This window comes from Macrotis lagotis, chromosome 3 (assembly GCF_037893015.1).
Source record: "Macrotis lagotis isolate mMagLag1 chromosome 3, bilby.v1.9.chrom.fasta, whole genome shotgun sequence".
NCBI lineage: Eukaryota > Metazoa > Chordata > Mammalia > Peramelemorphia > Peramelidae > Macrotis > Macrotis lagotis.
Window position 1 is genome coordinate 211395526 of NC_133660.1, and position 20460 is coordinate 211415985.

Genomic DNA, 20460 nt, shown 5'->3' on the forward strand with positions numbered 1-20460 from the left:
CTCTACCCTTTCTGAAGTCACATTGACTCTCAGGAAGGTGACCAACTTCCAGGTGAAAGATCAGCCATTGAGAAGGACTCTGGCAAGAATCCTGCCAGCAATGACTAAAAGAGAAATACTCCTGTGATTGTCACAGGACAATGCATTCCCTTTACCTTTATAGAGATGGATGATGGAGGCTTCCTTGAGTTCTTAGGGGATAACCTCTTGAGTCAGTTTTTGGATGAGCAATAGAACCCCCCCCCCCACCTTGTAGATCTCAGCTGGAATAGAATCAATACCAGGTGCTTTGCCATTTGAAAGGAACCTAATGGCATTCAAAACTTCTTCAGTTGGAACTTCAGATAGGGCCTGATTGACTTCAACTTGGGATAAATGGTCAATGGCTTCTGCATTGATTGATGATGGTTTGTTAAGAACACTATGGAAGTGTTCAGCCCATCTCTCTAGGATCATGTCCCTGTCGTTAATCAATGTGGATCCATCAGCACTGAGTAGCTGAGATGCACCATAAGTCTTTGGCCCATAAAGAGCCTTCAGGACATCATAAAAGCATTTTGGTTTGTTACTGTCTGCATAAAATCATAACAACAACAATGATAATAATAACTTAACTGTATATATTTAGATCTCAAAACCTGTTTCATACCAGCCCTTCATAGCAGCCCTCAGAGAAAATATAGGAAATGGAAAGATTATTTTTACAATTTAAAGAAAGGAATACTAAGGCTCAAAGAATATGAAATAAATTAACTGACACTGCCAACTAGTATGTGAAAAACTTTCAACTTACTGATCTGATATATCCACAGTTCAGTGTTCACTTTAAACATTTATTTGAATCTTCTTACCCATTCATTCCTGAGGTCCTAAAAAGAGGTACAAGATTAGAGTAGGGGAGAGAGAAACAGAGACATAGGACAGAGATGAAGAGAGAGAAAGAGAAAGAAAAAGACAGAGACAGCGGGGAGAGAAAGATACAGAGAGACTGAGACAGAACTAGAGAAAGCTTCCATACTGACTTCAATTTTCAAAGAACATTAGGTTGAATATCACTTATACCTAATGCCAATTAATGCTCAAATACATTTTTAAGCCCCTAAAAATTTGCAAAGAGCTTTTAAATTCATTATCTCATTTGGTTTTATTCTCACAGCAAACCTAAGAGATTGACAAAAGGACTTATTATCTCCACTTAACAGATGGGGAAAAATTGAGACTGAGTTCACTTGTTTCACTCCAGTTGTTATAGTTATCCAAATCATATTTTTTCCATCCAGATAGAAGTAACTCAAATAAGCCCTAATAGTTATAAAAATCTTTATGTCCCTTAATCCCTTTATTCTGTTTAAAGGGCTTTGACTTGACATGCATTGTCAGTTCTACTGGAGTAGGAGTTAGGAGATATGTCTTCAAGTCCATCCCTGTTTTGCTATTGGCAGCATGGAGATGGGGGAACATTCCTAGGCCAACACAGGGCAAAGAAAGGAAGGAATTGTCACTGGGACTCAATGAAGGAACACATTGGAATCACAAACAAGAACAACAAAAGAAAAATGCCACTAGTTTAGAGTGGCTCCAAAGGTCCTGTAGAAATGGGGGCATGGGAGCTACACACTGGCAAAGCAGGGAAGTTGTCATGGTGAAGGACCTCTCCAGAATGATGGAGATGCCCAAGTCCCTCCCCATTTGTGAATAGACATGGCAATCCTGAGGGACTCAGATAGAAAGGGGTTTGGTCTTTTGTTTTCTACCTCTAGGGAGGTGTTCACTTCAGCAGCACACATTCTAAAGTTGGAATGATACAGAGAAGATTAGCATGGCCTCTGCACAAAGATGACATGCAAATTCATGAAGCTATCTCTAAGAGAAAGAACTTATAGAAAGTTCTTATAGAAAGAAAAGCATCCAGGAAGAGAGAACATCTCCCTCACCTTCTGTTTCTTAGCTTTGCAATTTTGGACAATTTGTTTAACTTCTAAAGCCTCTATTTCCTTGAAAATGAAATGGGGATAGAATGATGTACTACCTTTGTAATTAAAACTGTATGCTAATTATTACTGTCTACTACACAGTGATGTTGAAAAAAACTGCAGGAAATAATGATTGTGAAAGTACTTTTTAAACCATAAAATGACATGTAAATGTTATTTATTATTGTAATTAATAAGAAATGCTGGACAGTACTTTTAAAGCAGAGCCAAGAATGAATTTGAGTATAATGCCAGAAATGCCAGGAGCACAGATGTATTTTCACATTAATAAGGATGCCAAGGACAAATGAATAGCAATTGTTATGGCTTCTAATAATAAGCCACCTGCATCTTATTCAGTTTAAATTGTTAACTTAATAATATAGCCTTAGTGATTTTTAATGATTAGCCACTCAGCAAATATTTATTAATGCATCTTACTTTGCATGCATGATGCCCTCTGCTAGGCATGGGCAGAGATAGTGTTCAGCTTCATTCCAATTCCAAACCTATACTTTATATAAATTAGACTCTGTCCCTGCCATCAAGAATCTTCTCTAGTTGTGTAGTGAACTTAAGCCCTGACATAAAAAAGATCATTTATAATAACATCAGGCCATAGTTGATAAGTGTCAAATAAGCTGTTTGTATAAAATGTGCTATTGAAACTTTGAAAGGAAAAAGATTTTATCTGGTAGGATTTGAGTTGGTCCTTGAAGGGAGGGTGGAGAAGGAAGGAGAGAAGACTAGTGGAGAGAACACTGGTCTTGGAATCAGAAGGTCTGGATTTGTGACCCAACTCTGCCACAGTGGAACCTTGAACAGTTTACCTAACTTCTCAGCCTCAGTTTTCTCTTCTGTCAAGACAAGTGAACACTCTGTACTATGTCTCAAAGGCAAAGGAGGATCAAATCTGATAATGGTTTTTGTGATTTTTAAAGTGATTAATTTACAAGTTTTGTCATTTGTATTATATTAGGTAAATGATATATCGCTCTAAAAGTTTAAGTATTAGCATTATTGACATTGCCTTTATCAAGGAGGCTTTCACTAGCATAGAAAATCAAACTCTTGGGCAGCTAGGTGGCACAGTGGATAGAGCACCACCCCTGGAGTCAGGAGGGCTTGGGGTCAAATCCAACCTCAGACACTTAATAATTACCTAGCTGTGTGACCTTGGGCAAGCCACTTAACCCCATTTGCCTTGCAAAAACCTAAAAAAAAAAATTAAACTCTCAGACTGAAAGGACCTTTTTTGGTCTTGTCATCCTAGCCTCTAATCCAAACAGCACACCTCCCAAGTAGGAAACCAGTATCTTCTTGAAGCCTTCAAGTGACAGGAAGCTCACTGCCTCAGGAGGTAATCATCTTGTTGTCTTATAGACTGAAAGTAGCAGGTCTGGGAAATAACTTGAAAAAACTGCAAATTCATGAAGGGAGGCTTGGTAATCTCTTCCAGCTCTGAGAGTTGATTTCCCTGATAGAATATTAGCTTCTGGAAGGCAAACTCAATTTATGCTCAGCACCTACTACAGTGTCTAGCATGAACTACTTATAGGTGCTAGTAATGTTTGATGAAAAATCATCTTGATGTTCTTGTGATACTGAATGATAGATTCACAATTTCGTCAGTGTGTGATTTTTCCTCTCTACAGCATCATTTTTATCAATCTTTCCCCTTCTCTGAACCTCACTTTCTTCACCTGTAAATAGAGATATTAATGCTTAATAATCCATACCTCATAGGGTCATTGTGAGGAAAAACATTTCATAAACTTAAAAATCACTTTATAAACTTAAAACACTTCAAAAACTTAGAGAAATGTGTTTTTTGTTGTTATTGTTCAGTCATTTTGCAGTTATGTCTGACTCTTCATGGCTCCATTTGAGGTTTTCTTGGTAAAAAAAATACTGTAACTTGTCATGTCCTTCTCTAGATCATTTTACAGATGAAGAAACTGAGGCAAGCAAAGTTAAGTGACTTGCCCAAGGTCAAACAGGTAGTAAGTATCTGAGGCCAGATTTAAACTTGTGAAAATGAATCTTTTTGACTTGAGGGCTGGCAGTCTGTCCACAGCTTTCATTAATACTACCATCTGAATAGTGATAGTTTCTCTTGTGCAAAGGACCAGTCTAGCTATGGATTCTGGTGTTCCCAAAGAACTATTGCTCCCATGTGATGATAATATAATTTAGACAGTTTCTTTTTTTTAGGTTTTTTGCAAGGCAAATGGGGTTAAGTGGCTTGCCCAAGGGCACACAGCTAGGTAATTATTAAATGTCTGAGATTGGATTTGAACCCAAGCCCTCCTGACTCCAGGGCCGGTGCTTTATCCACTGTGCCACCTAGCCACCCATAATTTAGCCAGTTTCCTCAAGCATATGAACAAAAAATTCCTGACTCTTAGGCATTCATTTGAACATTTATCCATATTTTGTCTCACTTTCTTTGCTCTCAACCAGAAATGTAGAGAGGAAGCAATTTCCCAATGGCCTTCTTTCATTCCTGCAAACATTTAATTAGCATGTATGCCATCTCTGACTCTCAAATTCACATTCATGTTGGCTAGTTCAAGCACAACATACATATTGATTCATTCTTGAACTGTAATAATATGCTTAAATTTAATAAAATGTTGGAAGAAAAAATATGGTCCTTTTAAAATCACAAAATATTGACTCAAATCCCAAGTATTTCCATAAATTGAAATGGAGATTTGATGCAATTATTTGGATAACATTGCTAAAAGAAACAAAATTAAAACCACTATTATTTAACCAATCTGGTTATTTCCAATATCCAAATTATCTAGGGAAATTCTGCCTGTGTAGATTCAACAAAAGAGTCTGAACTGTACATATGACCTTGGGGCACAGTGAATGGGGGGGGTAGATTTGAGACAGGAAGACTCTGAGGTCCGATTTCCATCATTAATATTTTAATAGCCATAATAACTAACATTTATGTGGCTCCTATAATGTGCCAGGCACTATACTAATCACTTTGCAAATATTATCTCATTTGAACCTCGCAACAATCCTGAGAAGTAGATACTATTTTCATTTCCATTTCAGATGTGGAAACTGAGGCAAATAGATTAGGTGACTTGCCCAGACTCACATAGCCTGGAAATGTTCGAGGCTGGATTTGAACTTAGGTATTTCTGACTCCAGATCTGGTGCTCTATCTACTTCACCCCACCCCACCCCCGCCAACCTCCCGCCACTGCTCTATGGCTTTACTCAAATCACATTCTTTCTGAACCTCAGTTTCTTCATATAAAAGGATATATCTATAGTACCTACCTCACAGGATTGTTTGGAGGCTCATAAGATATATCTATCTATCTATCTATCTATCTATCTGTCGATAGATAGATAGATAAATAGATATATCACAGTATAAATGTTAGCTATTATTATTATTACCATAAATGAGCATAGCCATCTGTGAAGGAATTGAATCATCATCCAATTATGTTGAATATGAGTCTTGTCCACTGTTTCTAGCATCTCCTTATCTGACACTGCCCAGAATCGTCTCTAGACTTCCCTGTGTATGAGGTGTGTCTTCATAGCTAGATAAGTAAAGATAGGTTACATTTGAAAAGTACTTAAAAATGTACAAATTTCTTTCTCTAGAAAATCCAGCAAAATAGGAAATAGGAGAGTGTTGTCTTCTTCTTTCTTCCTCTTTTTCTTCTTCGTCTTTCTTCTTTGTCGTCTTTCTTCTTCTTTCTTCTTTTTATTCTTCTTTTTCTTCTTCTTTCTTCCTTCTTCTTTTTTTCTTTTTCTTTCTTCTTCTTCTCTGCTTCTTCTTCTTTCTTCCTTCTTTCTTCCTCCTTTTTTCTTACTTCTTCCTTCTTCTTCTTCTTTCTCCCATCTTCTTCCTTCTTCTTTTTTCTCTTCCTTCCATCTTCTTCCTTCTTTTTTCTCCTTCCTTCTTCCTCTTTTACCTTCCTTCCTCCTCCTCCCTTCCCCTTCTTCTTCTTCCTCCTCCTCCTCCTTTTCCTCCTTCCTCCTCTTCTTCCTTCCTTCTCCTCCTTTTTTTTTGTATTTTGTTGTTGTTTAATCATTTTCAGTTGTATACGACTCTTCATACCCCATTTAGGATTTTCTTGGCAAAGATACTAGAGTGATTTACCATTCCCTTCTCCAGTTCATTTCATAGATGGGGAAACTGAGACAAATAGGATTAGGTGACTTGCCCAGGGTCACATAGCTAGTAAATGTCTGAAGATTGATTTGAACTTAGGGAGATGGGACTTCCTGACTCCGCTTCAAGTGATCTGTGCATTATGATGCCACCTAGTGACACTTTTATGTATTCAAGTATGTTAAAAATGCTTGTTGAATGGAAACAATGTAAAGACTGACAAATTGCTTTCTGGGGCACAGGGAGTGAGATTGGGGGGAAAATTGTAAAACTCAAAATAAATAAAATCTTTAAAAATGTTTGTTGATCACCCAAGGGTCTTCCATGACTCCCTGGCCAGAAAAGAAAGAAACAGACTGAGAAAAATCAAGAGACTTGTCCAGGGCCACACAAAGCAGGATATGAATCCATCTCCTCCATGTTCCAAGTTCAACTCTCTAATATCCATGGGCAAATCATCTGGACCTTCCATATATTTTCTCAATTTCTATATTTATACAAAAATGAGAAAATTTAATGAGGTGATTTGTAGGGTCTCAGTTTTCTCCACTTTAAACTGACAATAAATATAGCATCTGCCTTACAGAGCTATTGGGAGGATCGCATGAAAAAAATATTTTAAGACCATTTAGCCATTGCCTAGAACAGAAATGGGCATCTGAAAAAAGCTTGATTCCTTCCCTCCCAACTCTAGTAGTTTGTTTTAGGATATACAAGTGAGTCCAACATATGATATGGTCAAAATATGTGTATCACATGTAACTATGCATGATATATCATCATATATGATCTAAAATATGTAAATGTATTATTTATAATTATAAATATTAATATCATGAAACTAAGCACAAAATTATGTGGTGTAGACTAAATGCTAAAGTAGTTCAAACAGGGAATTATCAGCTAGGCATAAGAAGTGCAATGGATAGAGTGCCAACTCTGGAGTTAGGAAGACCTGAGTTCAAATCCTCAGACATTTAATAGTTATGTGACCCTGGGCAAGTCACTTAACCCTATTTGCCTTAGCTTCCTCATCTGTAAAACGAGCTGGAGAAGGAAATGGATTGCCACTCTGGTATCTTTTGCCAAGAAAACCCCAAAACGGGCCATTAAGAGTCTGAAATGATTCAACAATAGTAAGGTCAAAGAAGACTTCTTGATGTCAGGCTAGAGACAGACCATGAATAAGAGATAAAATTTAATAGGTTAAAAAGAGATCAAATTTGATAAGTTACAAGGAAGGAGAGAAGTCCTTTTCAGAGGCAGTGGGGACTACTTATGAAAAGCCACAGAGGAAAGAATGAGAGGGAACTGAACAGGGAAGGGACTGGTCCAGCTGGAACAAAGGATATATATATAAAATATAGTGGGGGAAATTAGGATGAACAGGAAGGTAGGACAAGATTTTGGAGTACCTTCAAGGCAGGTAGAGAAGTTTAGATTTGGTGTTTTAGGACTTTATCATATTGGGGCAGCCAGGTGGCTCAGCAGATAGAACACTGTTCCTGGAGTCAGGAGGACCAAGTTTCAAATCCAACCTCATATACCTGATGAATACTAGCTGTGTGACCTTGTACAAATCATTTAATTTTGATTACATCACCAAAAAAAATCACCTTGTTACTTTAGCAATGTTTTTCCTCCTTCTCTTTCTTCTGGAGAAAGGGATCTCTGTATATCTTCCCCATCAACAACAATAATTTGGTTTCAGTGAGTAAAATGGAATATTTACTACTTTTGAGAATCCTTTACACATTTAAATTACAAACCAGAAGTGTGTATGGTACCCAATTACACATGCATAATTTAAATACAAAACTTTCCAACTGACTCATCACAGTGTTTTTTTATGAATCATCAGTGAGCTAAAACTCCCACTGTGTGGGTGGATGCTAAAATTGAGAGGAAAAGTCATATTTTTTACTTGATTATAGGAATCTAATTCCTACTGCCTCTTTACCTTCAATTCCCTTTACAAAATCCCAACAAAACACAATACCATCTCTCTACCCTAGGGTTCCGGGGAAGAAGGAATTGTTCCATTTAGGGACATCTGGATCTAAGCTGTAATTATTCCAATATGCATTGACTTTATTTATATATTCCCCAACTCAATGCGGGGGTTCCATAAGTAAACAAATTCTATGAGACCCTGGAGAATGGTGGTATCAATTAACCAATTCTCAAATCAATCACTGTCCTTTAAATTTAGGGATAGAGAAGTGAATGATAACAAAATATGTTTTTATCTTGAATTTAGTCTAAAAATCACTTCCTAGAGTGTGACCCAGACTCAATGCACATTCAGTCCCATCTCCTACTTCAGTAATGAGTGAAAGTTGCTAGAAATTTAAAAAAATGAAATGACAAGGTCCCTGACCCCAAGGAGTTTGCAATCTAATACAGAGAAATGCATATATGTCTATCATACTAGGCAAAATATAAGAAAGTTTTTGTGGTTGTTATTGAGTTGTTTCAGTCCTGTCTAAATTTTTTTGATGCCATTTTGTATCATATATGTGTTCACTGTATGACCTGGGTAGGTCATTTAATCTCTCTCTGCCTCCATTTCCACCTGTAAAGTGGGAATAATCATAGCACCTATCTCAGGATTGCTGTGAGGAAGCAATGAGATAATATTGGTATATAAAATTTAGAAGTCTTAAAGCATTATATAAATGCTAGTGATTACTATTACTACTATTATCATTGATTTTTTTAGCAAGCAGAGAAAGGAATTACTGGACATATTAAGTTCAGGAGCAACAGTAAAATCTGCACTTAGGAAAAATCATTTTGGAAGGAACTCTATTATGAGAATCAGAAGACTAAGGAAGTGGACTAGGTAGATACACAGGTAGCAGTTACTAAGCCATTCTGGACCTCTGTTTTCTCATGTCAAATGAGGAGAATCAATAATATCTTCCTTGATCATTTTATTGTCTTAAGAAAAATTAATGAAAAGATGGGTTTTAAAATGATTAAAGTTTTTGTGTTGTTGTTGTTCAGTTATTTCAGCAATTTTCCACATTTCTTTTTCTCAGAAAAGACACTGGAGTGATTTGCCATTTCCTTCTCTCCTCATTTTGCATATGAGGAAATTAAGTCAAACATACTTAACTGACTTGCCCAGGATCACAAAGCTAGAAGTGTTTGAGGCTGGATTTGAACTCATTTCTTCTTAGCTCCAGGCTTGTTGCTTTATCCACTTTAGCACTTAAAGAAATAATTTTTTTTAACCAGGAAATATATGTTTAGGTACTACCACTTGCCACCTAAACACCCATCATCATTGTCATCATCATCATCATCATCATCATCTGCTGAAGTCTTTCTCTAATACTTCATCATAGTCTGGAAGTAACTCTGGGTTCTTAAAAGCTATGCCAAAAATAGAGCATAATCTAATCAGCACTTTTTTTAAATGGGAAAGGCTTTGACGAGGTTCATACTAGAAAGATGGGACTTTGGGCCATCTGTCCAAGGACTAGCTAGGTCTGGAGAGGTCACTCACTAGGTGGTGGATTTTTCTGGCCATGGTAATCCTTGGAAACATTCCACTAAAGTGTTGAACAGCAACTATTTATTAAAGTGGGCAGCCCTATCTATGCCAAAGAAATCATATATTTTTTGAAATATTCATCACAACTCACATTTATGGTGCCTTTATGAATTTACAAGGAGCAACTAGGTGGCAAATTGGATGGAGTATTAGGCCTGTTTGTCAGAAAGACTCATCTTTCTGAATTCAACTCTGGCCTTAAAAGCTTACCAGCTTTATAACCTAAGCTAGTCACTTAACCTTGTTTGCTTCAATTTCCTCATCTATAAAATAAGCTGGAAAAAAATAGCAAACCACTCCAGAATCTCCACCAAGACAACCCCAAATAGGATCACAGAGTCAAAAATGACTAAAATGACTGAACAACAGCATGAATTTACAAAGCACTTTTCCCCCAATAGCCTCCAAGAGAAGTTATGATATGACAAGTAGGTATGCTCATTAGTGCTGTGACTTTGATTAGGCATCTTAGCCTCTCCAAACTCAGTTTCATCATCTATAAAATGGGGATAATGATACTTCTGATGCCTATCTCACAAGACTATTGTGATAATTAAATAAGTATGTGGAAAATATTTCACAAATTATAAATGTAAATTCCATTGATAGACTACTATGTATGTCTCCATGCCAAATAAACCAATGCAGCAACTGGGGGAAAAAATTCCATTAAACATTTCATGGTTGTTGACTATATTAGGACACAGCTGTCTAAGGAGATATGCATCAGCTTGGTATCACTTTGTCTACAGGGAATCATCATCCCCAGTTAACTTCCTCAAACATTTGTTTGCCACTGGGTACATGAGCACTGAGTCTCTGATCCTGAGGGTATGTGAAAACAATGTAATTGGATGTGTCAAGTCTCTAACATACAGTTGATCAAATGAAGTTCAGAAGGATGTGCTTTGTTCTATCCTAGTTAGAAAACAAAGTCTATCCACAAGGAAAAACAATGAGCAAATATAGTATTTGGGATCCCAAGACTTTGGGGAACCGAAGACTTTATAAAAGACATTGTTCCAGTCCTCAATATTAAATGAGGTTATTTGATTTTCATGGAAATTCCTTCATTCCTTTTCATTCCTTTTTACATGTTCAATCACCAAATTTCATTCAAGACTTAGTTGATATTTAAGCTAATAAAAATCTGTATTCTACAAGGAATTACCAAAGTCTTACAGCAGTTTAAAGTTACTAATGCTTTAGAAACTTTAAACTGTACTAAGACTTTTGGATAAAAAAAAGCTTCTACCTTTTAAATAAGAAAGGTTCTACCCCAGGAAAAGAAAAATTCTACCTGTTAACATTACACTAACAGTTCATTCATCCATACACATGATAAGTATTTCCTGTGGGTCTTGTATTGTTCTGAGAACTTAGGAGAGATTTGAACAGACCACGGAATAATTCAAAGCAAACTCAAGGAGTTTACCTTTTTTGAATTAGGATGGTAAGGATAAAACATCAGGGGAAGCTATGTAGTTCAGGGGATAGAGCACTAACCTGGAGGCAAGAAGACCTAAGTTCAAATTTAACTTCAGACACCTACTACCTGTATGACCCTGAACAAGTCACTGAACCCTATTTGCCTCGGTTTCCTCATCTATAACTTGAGTGTAATAATAGCAGCAAACTCCTAATGTTGTTGTGAGAATCAAGTGAGATAATATTTGTAAACATGCTTAACATAGAGCCTGCTGCATAGTGAGCACTGTATAAATGTTGCTATTATTATTATTATTATTGTTGTTGTTATTATTTATCACCATCATTCCGCCACCTCTTTACCCCTTTACAACAAGAGTGTCCGACCCATAGCCCTCAGAGCCCGTACTTTATTACATTATTACATTTTATTATTATATTCATTGTAGTCATAAATAAATATTAAATTCTATATGCAGCCCTTGACAAGCTTTTATTGGGCGATACAACCCAGAAGAGTTCAAAGGCTGGCCATCCACACCTTAGAGTCTTCATGAGCTACTCTGGCAAACAGCAAAAGAGCAACCTAAAACCACAACTAGTAGCCAACCTTCTGGTGATAAACTCTGTGTAGGCTAATTTTGGGATGACAAACACAGCTTGTCACTGGACCTTCATTAGTGTGCTTCCCAGCTTGGCTAGACAGACTGCCATAGAATGACAGACTTCAAAGCCAAGAGATGGGTTTGAATGCCATTTCAGACACTTGAAGCTGGATGATTGTGGATAAGATACAACTGAAAACCTCAGTTTTTTCATGCCTAGAATGAGTATATTCTGCCTACCTACAAAATTGTAAAAAAAAAAAAAGTGACTTACTAACCTCTAAGTCCAACTAAACTGTTAAGAAGTGTCTCCAGGCGTAGCCAACCCCCAAAGCCCATTCATATGACATTATTGCATTTTATTATTGCGCTCATTGGTAATATGGAGTTTCACTGTAGTCATAAATAAAAATTAAATAAATTCTATATGTGGCCCATGACAAGTCTTTGTTGGGTGATGCAGCCCAAAAGAGCTAAAAGATTGGACATCCATGGTCTAGGGGAAGCAATGGGAAGAATATTAGATTAGAGTCAATAAGACCTGAATTCAGATAGTGTTTCAGTCATTCATTCATTGACTGTGTGACCAAAACCTCTATTAATTTCAATTTCCCCAACTTTGAAATGAGGAGAATTAAACACAAAAACTTCCATGGTCCTTTTTAGTTCAAAATCTTTGATCCTAAGTATATAAGGCACTATAAAATCCTATGAGGTCAGATAAGTAAAAAACCACTTTCAGAACTGGAAATTTGACTGTTCTTTGGCTGGAAATTTATTTTCAAGTTTCACAAAACTGTATTTTGAATTAATTTATTCTCACTAAGTAAAACATAAGGGATGCTGCTGCTGCTGATTTCATTAAGCTATTTCCTCAACAATAGAACCCACTGACTTCTTTGCCAAAACTGAAGTTATATTTTTAGTCCCATTGGGGATTACTGTGGGATTTTAAAAGAAATCATTTTTCCTGTATCAGAGGGAAAATAAGAGAATCTTTTCGTGATCACTTCTAATAACTCTCAGAGAGATATTTAGAGAAATGGTGTGAAGACCCTTAATAGCATTTGTGAAAATTTGTAAAAGGACATTGGAAAAGGGGACTGTATTTCCGTCAATGAGTGGGTGAGAGGTCTTGGGTATCTATGACTAGCTTTGACATCTTCTGGCTTCTGCTTTGTCAGTTCCATTTCAGACTTGTCTCACAGAATCCTAGAGGATCTCAAAATATCATTCCAGCTTCTGCCCACTCCCCTCCATTCAGATCCATATCTGATCATGATTTTAAACATTCTGGGGTGTTGAATTTTGCCTTTGCTGTCATTAACAACTGCAGCACAAGCTTTTATGTAGTGTCCATTTGGAAGTTTGCTACATATTAGGAGAGAGATTGGTAGGGGTTAGACATAAACCCTGCCTTCCCTAAATCTCACAAGCCAGTAAAATTAGGGCAGGTGGGTGACACAGTAATAAAGTGCTGGGCCTGGCATCAGGAAGACTAATCTTTCCAAGTTCAATTCTAGCCTCAGACACTTACTACCTGCGTGACCCTGGACAAGTCATATCATCCTGTTTGTCTCAGTTTCCTCATCTGTCAAATGAGTTGAAAAAGTAAATGGCAAATCCTACAGTATCTTTGCCAAGAAAACTCCAAGAGGGGTCATGAAGATATGACTAAAACAGTAAAGAACACAATGCATATGCAGATACCTGTAATTCACAATTTTGTGTGCTAAATTCATTAGCAGGGTGAAAAGTGAAGGACTGTGTGAAGAATGGGAGGAAGACTGGTGAAGAGAAAAGACTTTAGAAAGTAGCTTCCAAACCAGGCTGCAAGGAATGAATAGAAATTTAATAGTTAGAGAGGTAGAGAGTACTTTCTAGGCAGAGGGAACAGAGTGAACAAGGGCAGAGAAACGTGATAATGCCAGATGTGCTGAGAAGGGGAAGGAAAGGCAGGAAGTTGTCCAATCAAGAACAACAAAGCACAACTGTGGAGGCTCAAAAGCTAAGGTGACACTAGATCATAGAGCCCCAAATGTCTGCTAAAGAAGTTTGTGCGCTACTCAATGGGCAATAGGAAGCTGCTTCTTTACAAATGACAAAAAATTTTGATTGTTGTTTCATTGATCTTTAGAAGAATCCTATGAGATCGATAGATAGTCTAAAGAATATTCCTGTTTAATAGATGAGGAAATTGAGGCCTGGACAGAACCAGTGACTTGTGTGAAATCAAATAGTCAATGAGTGACTCAACCAGACTTTAAACCCAGGCTTTTTGATTCCTAATCTAGTGATATTCCCCACAGATTCCACTCCCCAACTACTCTAGCTGCCTAAAATTCCTTTCACAGGAGAGAAGCCTTTTCATTCCAGTGAATCCAAAACCCCTGAAAGAGGAAGACTACATGGAGTTGTAAATGACTACAATCAGATCCTTTCCTGATACCAAATCTTGATGGGGAGAAGGGGAAAAAGGAAGGAAAAACAATAACATGGGAAGATAAAACTAGCCTACCTAATAGATCACCCAAGGGTCTGTCTGGGGTCAAGAGTCCAGCTTCTCTCCCATTCTCTTCCAGCAGCATTCTCTTCCATCTTCCTGTATTCACCCAAGTCAGTTCCTTCCACCTGTGTAAACCATCCCAACCCCCATTTTACAGATGAGAAAACTCAGTCCCTGGAGGTTATGTGACTTGTCCAAAGTCACATAGATATTAAAGATCAGATTTGAACCCTGGTCTTCTGACAGGGGCTTTCTCTACAGCCCACCCCAGAGGTTATGTTCTTCCTAGTCCTTACTTCTGCCACACAATCTAGTTATTGCTTCCATTCCTCTAACATCTCTTCTAGTTAACTTATCTCCAATTGGTTCAGAGCTACAAGTCACCTTGGCTATTACAAATCCTCCTCACTTACCATTTTGACTCAACTCACTTGTCTTTTTCAACTTCAGTTCAAAGAGGTTTTCCCTAAAGTATAAGTCTAGCCATGATACTCCCCACTAAGAATGCTCCAGGCACTCATTACCTTTTGTATCAAATACAAAATCTCTCTGGCATTTCCAGCCCTTCTCAATCCGTCCTCTTCTTACCTTGATAATGATGATTCACCTTCACACATCCTCCAGGACACCCTCCCCCAACAGACAGCTAAGTGAAATCAAGACAACCTCAAACCCTACCTACCTTTTATACTTAGTAGTTGCGTGATCCTCCGCAAGTCACTTATGTGCTCTGTTCCTCAGTTTCCTCATCTGTAAAATGAGGGGATTAGACTCAAAGGTACCTTTAATGTTCTCTGCCTCACCTCTGCCTCTTCAAATCCCCAACTTCCTTCCAGACTCCGCTCAAGCATTACCTTTGGCAGGAAGCCTCTCCTAAACCTCCCTTTTGTTCTAAGGTGTGTGTGTGTGTGTGTGTGTGTGTGTGTATACATATATGTATATAGTTCACCTGTTTGTGTACAGATAAACTCTCTTATTAGATTGTAAATTCCTTGAGGATGGAGACTATTTTGACTTTTTCTGCAAATTTTCAGTATTTAGCACAGTCTAGTCCATAATAATAAATTTAAAATTTTGTTGATTTGACTGAAACACAATGCTTTGCCAGAAGAGTCAATAACTAATTGTTTATTGAATGAGTAAATTAATGCATTTCCCATAGTGCACTGTAAGTTTCTCAGAATACAGGCAATGTCTCATTTATTTTTGCATTCCCCTGAGGCACTGGAACAGGACCTTGCATATAATAGTCATTTAATTAATATTTCTTGAAAATTATTCTTCTCACCCTACTCAAGTTTTCAAAAGACACTTTGGATCTTTGTTTTGCCCCATCATTTCTCACTTTTTTGTATTTCTCTGTTTATGTGCCATATTCTCTTTAATAGAAGGTAAATTCATTGAGATCAAAGATCGTCTCAATTTTTTTTTTTTTTAGTTTTTGCAAGGCAAATGGGGTTAAGTGGCTTGCCCAAGGCCACACAGGTACATAATTATTAAGTGTCTGAGGTTGGATTTGAACTCAGGTCCTCCTGAGTCCAGGGCCAGTGCACTATCCACTGCACCACCTAGCTGCCCCTCTCAATTTTAATTAATGATCTATGCACCTTGTATATGAGGTTCCTAACTGATGAATACGTGTTACAAGTAGGCATTCAGGATAACTTCTAGTTGTATCTACTTTTGCCATCATAGTGTAGCTGTTTACCAGAGGGGTACACCAAAGGGGCTAAAAGCTCCCTAGTCAGGGGTCTCTTGTACCCTGATCCACTGTCAGATTTGTGAGAGAACACACACAGGAACCAAGGATTCCTTTTAAGCCAAGATTTTTTATGCATTTGCTCAGGATAAGTAGGAGACAATTAAGACAGATCACACAAATTTTCTACCTTAGGGAGAGCAGGATAAGTTTAAATGGGAGATTCAGATACCCCTCCATCCACCCAGTCCCAGATGTCTAGGTGTTGGGGTCTTTGATCTGCTAAGTTCCCAGGATGATCTAAATGTGCAAATGTGACCTATGGAAGTGTCCACTGGCCTGAGGGAGGACACAGTTTCTAGGAGAAAGGGCTTTTCATGGGATTCTGGAGATAAGGAGTTATCTTCTCATGCCTATTTCCATCCAAGCAAGGTCAAAGGATTAGGGAGAGATTCTCTCATGACTACATTTCTATGACAAAAGATCTCTTGTCAGGCTTAGCTCAAATTCAAACTTCAATTTAATCCCAACAATAGTAGCTTATTTTCAGGAACCAATATATGAAAAATAAATCACAGAAATTTCTTCATCTTTTTTCAAGGCATCTTGAATAGGGCATTCTCAAAACAAGCACATTCTTTGCAACTAAAGTTAGTCACCCTGCAAACCAATTGAATCTCTACCCATTCCTGCCTCCAAAATAGTGATGATCTCTTGCTGAATATATTGATATTTTCAATGTATCTTTCCTTTCTGTCTGCCTACAGGAAGGTTTGAAAACATACTGCTTCCTTGTCTTCGCCACCATCTGTATACTCGGAGCAGCCTACCTCTATTTTGTCCTTCCTGAGACCAAAAACAAGACTTATGCAGAAATCAGCCAGGCATTCGCCAAAAGGAACAAGGAAAACCTCCCAGAGGAAAAAATAGAGCAAGCTGGTACTAATGGACAAACCAACGGGAAGTCTGAGCTAGAAATGTCTTCCACACTTGATAACAATGACCAAAATAAGATCATTTAACTTGAACATTCTCTCCATTTGGGGGGTTGGAGTCCAGAAGGGATAGATGTTCTCCTAAGTTCAAAAAGTCTTCTTCAAACACTCGGAGTAGCAAAGCTTCTCTGTTCACAGACATTTTAAAATATTCATCTGTAGAGAGAGACTGACCATAAGCTCTCCAACATGATTATGGCTGCTAATACTTGAACTTCTGGAGCCTAGAAAGTCCTTCACCCTTATCTCCTCCCCCCCACCCCAACCACTGCCCATTTCTTTGGGGTAGTTTTTCTCACCCCACGTTGCCACACATTGGGTTACCTTGAATCTTTCTGGGGAAACTTGTTTGGTTTCAAATACATGAGGTAAACACTAAAAAAAAAAAAAAAAATGACAAGTCAACTCCTGGGTGCTCAGTTCCTGAAGAAAGTCACCTTCACATGGAACAAGGATACAATTGGGGTTGACAGAGACCATTCTCTCACTAGCTGATAGTGTTATCAGAAAACATATACAGTGATCATTCTGTTCCTGGGGATGAGCTGAGATGGGTGATGTACTTTTATTCTTGGGCTTGTCCAAACAGAAATGCCTGCACCAAGTGGCAAATTGAACCATAAAGGAAGGGAAGAACACATTGCATCTTGTACCAGAAGTTAAATTAAGTGTGAATAGGAGAACTATGATTCCAGGGTCCATTAGTCATATCCCAGCGACCCCCTACAGAGACCCCAGAGCAGACACTCAAATGAGTCCACCTCCTGTTGGCTGTGGTTAGAGCCGACCCAGCCAAGGATGATTTTTAAATTGCACCTAACTTTGTCCCCTGGTCCAGCTCAACCCACAACCACCTTCCCAGGGGAGGCCCTTTTGTTTAACCATTGCCAAATAGAAGCAGGAAAATAATTTGGTTGGGGGGTAAAAATAATACTAAAAATTCAATGGTATTAATGCAGATATTTGTGTGTTGTCTCTGTGAATGTATATGTGTGTGAATATTTTAGAATAGAAAATGATGAGTATATGTGAATTGTGTATGTGTGTCCACCAGCATGTCGTTTAAGCAATTTAAGTTCTAACCCACCATTTTCCCATGCTATAGCAGGATCAGCAAGACCCCAGGCATTCATCACTAAGGGGCTTCCAGGGCAGAGAACCAGGGAGAAGTTATTTCATACAACTGCCAAAACCCAAAGTTGACAGCACCTCCAAGATCATGCCTGAAGGCCAATCTCTTCTTCTATATTTCTGATTAAAAAAACTCTAGCAGTAGCCCAAGTGGTCAAATGTTAGAGCATCTGTAAAGGGCTCAGCAGAGGGCTTGGCACCTGGTAGGGGCTTAATAGGCTTTTGACCTTCTCCCTTCCTCTTGTTAGAGATCTATTAAAAGGCAGCTAGATAGGGCAGTGAATAGAGTAACAAATCTGGAGTCAAGACCTGAATTCAAATTCAACCTCAGACACCTACTAGAGATGTGGCCCTTAGCATGTGACTTAATTTTGTGTGCCTCAGTTTCCCCATCTGTAAAATGAGGATTGATAATAGCAGCTAACTCCTAGCGTTGTTGTGAGGATCAGATGAGATCACTGAAATTCCTGGGCACCATTATTATTCTGTTATTCTATTATTCCATTATTATTCTATATTCTTTACAGTGAGCTTATATTTATGTCTGTCTCTCTGCAGTTTCCTTCTATTTATCCAACTTTTGTCCACCAAGGCCAAGAAAGATAAGGCTAATTGTCCTACCTCATGACAGCTCTTCAGATACTTGACAACAGCTCACATATCCCCCCAAGCCTCCTCTTCTTCAGGCTAGGCACCCCCCTTTCCTTTGAATAATCTTTCTATAACAATCAAAATTGTTTCTGCTCCATTCTGGAGGCATTGCAACAAATCCATGTCCTTCCTAAAATGTGATGGCCACGACTGATCTCAGTACTCACAGTATGATCAAGTCACGGCAAAGTATAAGGACTATTGTATCCCTTGTTCTCCTATTAATGCAGTCTTAGATTGCACAAATAAATATTATACCATAGATTCTAAATTCTGATTTAAAGTCTTCAACTTTGAATTGGTTGAAAGTCCTTTCTTTTCTGAGGGAGAAGCCGTACTTTCAATTACCTTAATAAAAAATGATACTGACCCTGACCTCAATCCCTATGTCTGATGGTCCTTCATATTTGTCATGGTCTTATAATAGTTTGAGTTAAACCACTTCAAAGACTTCCCAGAAAATAAGAATAATTTCATTTTGAATTCTCCACTTCAGAAATCACCATGCCCTAAAAACCTGCAGTGGAAATTTATAACTTTTGATTAGAATTATAGACAGGTCCCCAGAACTCTGTTTCCATGGGTAAAAAAAAAATTGATTCATATTATTTTTCATAAAATTAAAAGTATCCAAAGGCAAGTGACATTATGCTCTAATTGCCACCTCTTTATCTGAATTTCAAATATCTGAGCCCTAAGTAATTAATTTGCTAATTGTTCTTGCCTGTTCAGTATTAGGTTTTTAACAATATTCTGACAGGGGCAGCTAGATGGTGCAGTGGATAGAGAACCGGCCCTGCGTCAGGAGTACCTGAGTTCAAATCCGACCTCAGACACTTAATAATTACCTAGCTGTGTGGCCTTGGACAAGTCACAGCCCCATTGCCTTAAATAAATGAATAAATAAATAAATAAAAGAACAAATAAATAAGTAAAGACTAGAAAAACATTCTGACAGTAGGCTTGCCTTTCTCTCACATAGAAACACATTGCACTTGATGATAAATGTTCGATTTGACTGGTCAAGCTGTACTTTTGTTTCCTAGCATGCAAAGCAATTGATATATGTAATCAGAGAGTTTCCTGGAGCCAAATAAAGTGGAAAATATAATGCTGGACTTTTGAAAGTTGTTTTTCATTTGATGACTGACTAATGGGAACACTGGGTAAATATATTGACATCCAAGCAATATGGAACCAGATGCCAGCATCCTGAATATAAGCATATTCTCCTTATTTAGAAAACTGATGAATTGTTTTCAGATAAACTAATTAGAAAATGAACAAATTAATACATCAAAACTAAGCCCAAAGCAAGAAACCATCAAAACCAAAGGAGATAGAAATAAAATTGGAGAGAGAAAAGAGAAATTGAATTAATAAGTACAAGTATATGAGTTGTTTTAGGGAGAAAAACCATGAAATCATCAATAACAAATTTAATCAAAACAAGGAGAGAAGAAAAATCAAACTATCAAAATCACAAATGAATGGCAGAGATGACAAGGGGTCCAATTGAATAAAGACAATTCTTAGACTATAAAGCTATATGTCAATGAAACTGAGAATACAAAAGAAATTGATGTATATTTATAAAAATAGAAAATATTCGAAATGGCAAAATGAGAATAAATGAATCCAACTCAAAAGATGAAATTCAGGTCATTAATGAATTACCATATAAGAAGACACCAAATCTCATAAGTGAATTCTATCAAATATTCAAAAACTCAATCTCTACATGTAAACCGTTT

General features: G+C 37.6%; 1 protein-coding gene, 1 long non-coding RNA gene and 1 other non-coding gene across 8 annotated transcripts in view; 2 read left to right on the forward strand and 1 right to left on the reverse strand.

Annotated features, from left to right (window-relative positions):
* SLC2A9 (solute carrier family 2 member 9) overlaps positions 1-20328 on the forward strand; it is a 283196-nt gene extending 262868 nt beyond the window's left edge. For 2 of the 3 annotated variants that reach the window (XM_074229794.1, XM_074229793.1), the window contains one exon: positions 16697-20327. In XM_074229794.1, the coding sequence (XP_074085895.1) occupies positions 16697-16951 (255 nt within the window). In that variant the 3' untranslated portion in view covers positions 16952-20327. Of the gene's footprint in view, positions 1-16696 lie in introns of all 3 variants that reach the window. The other variant, XM_074229795.1, reaches the window with a different exon arrangement.
* Positions 1-20460, reverse strand: part of LOC141518089 (uncharacterized) — a 253311-nt gene that overhangs the window by 189589 nt on the left and 43262 nt on the right. The gene's annotated exons all lie outside the window — the stretch shown is intronic.
* On the forward strand, positions 1765-1871 carry LOC141519712 (U6 spliceosomal RNA). Its single transcript, XR_012477372.1, has one exon. It is a non-coding gene; the product is annotated as a U6 spliceosomal RNA (small nuclear RNA).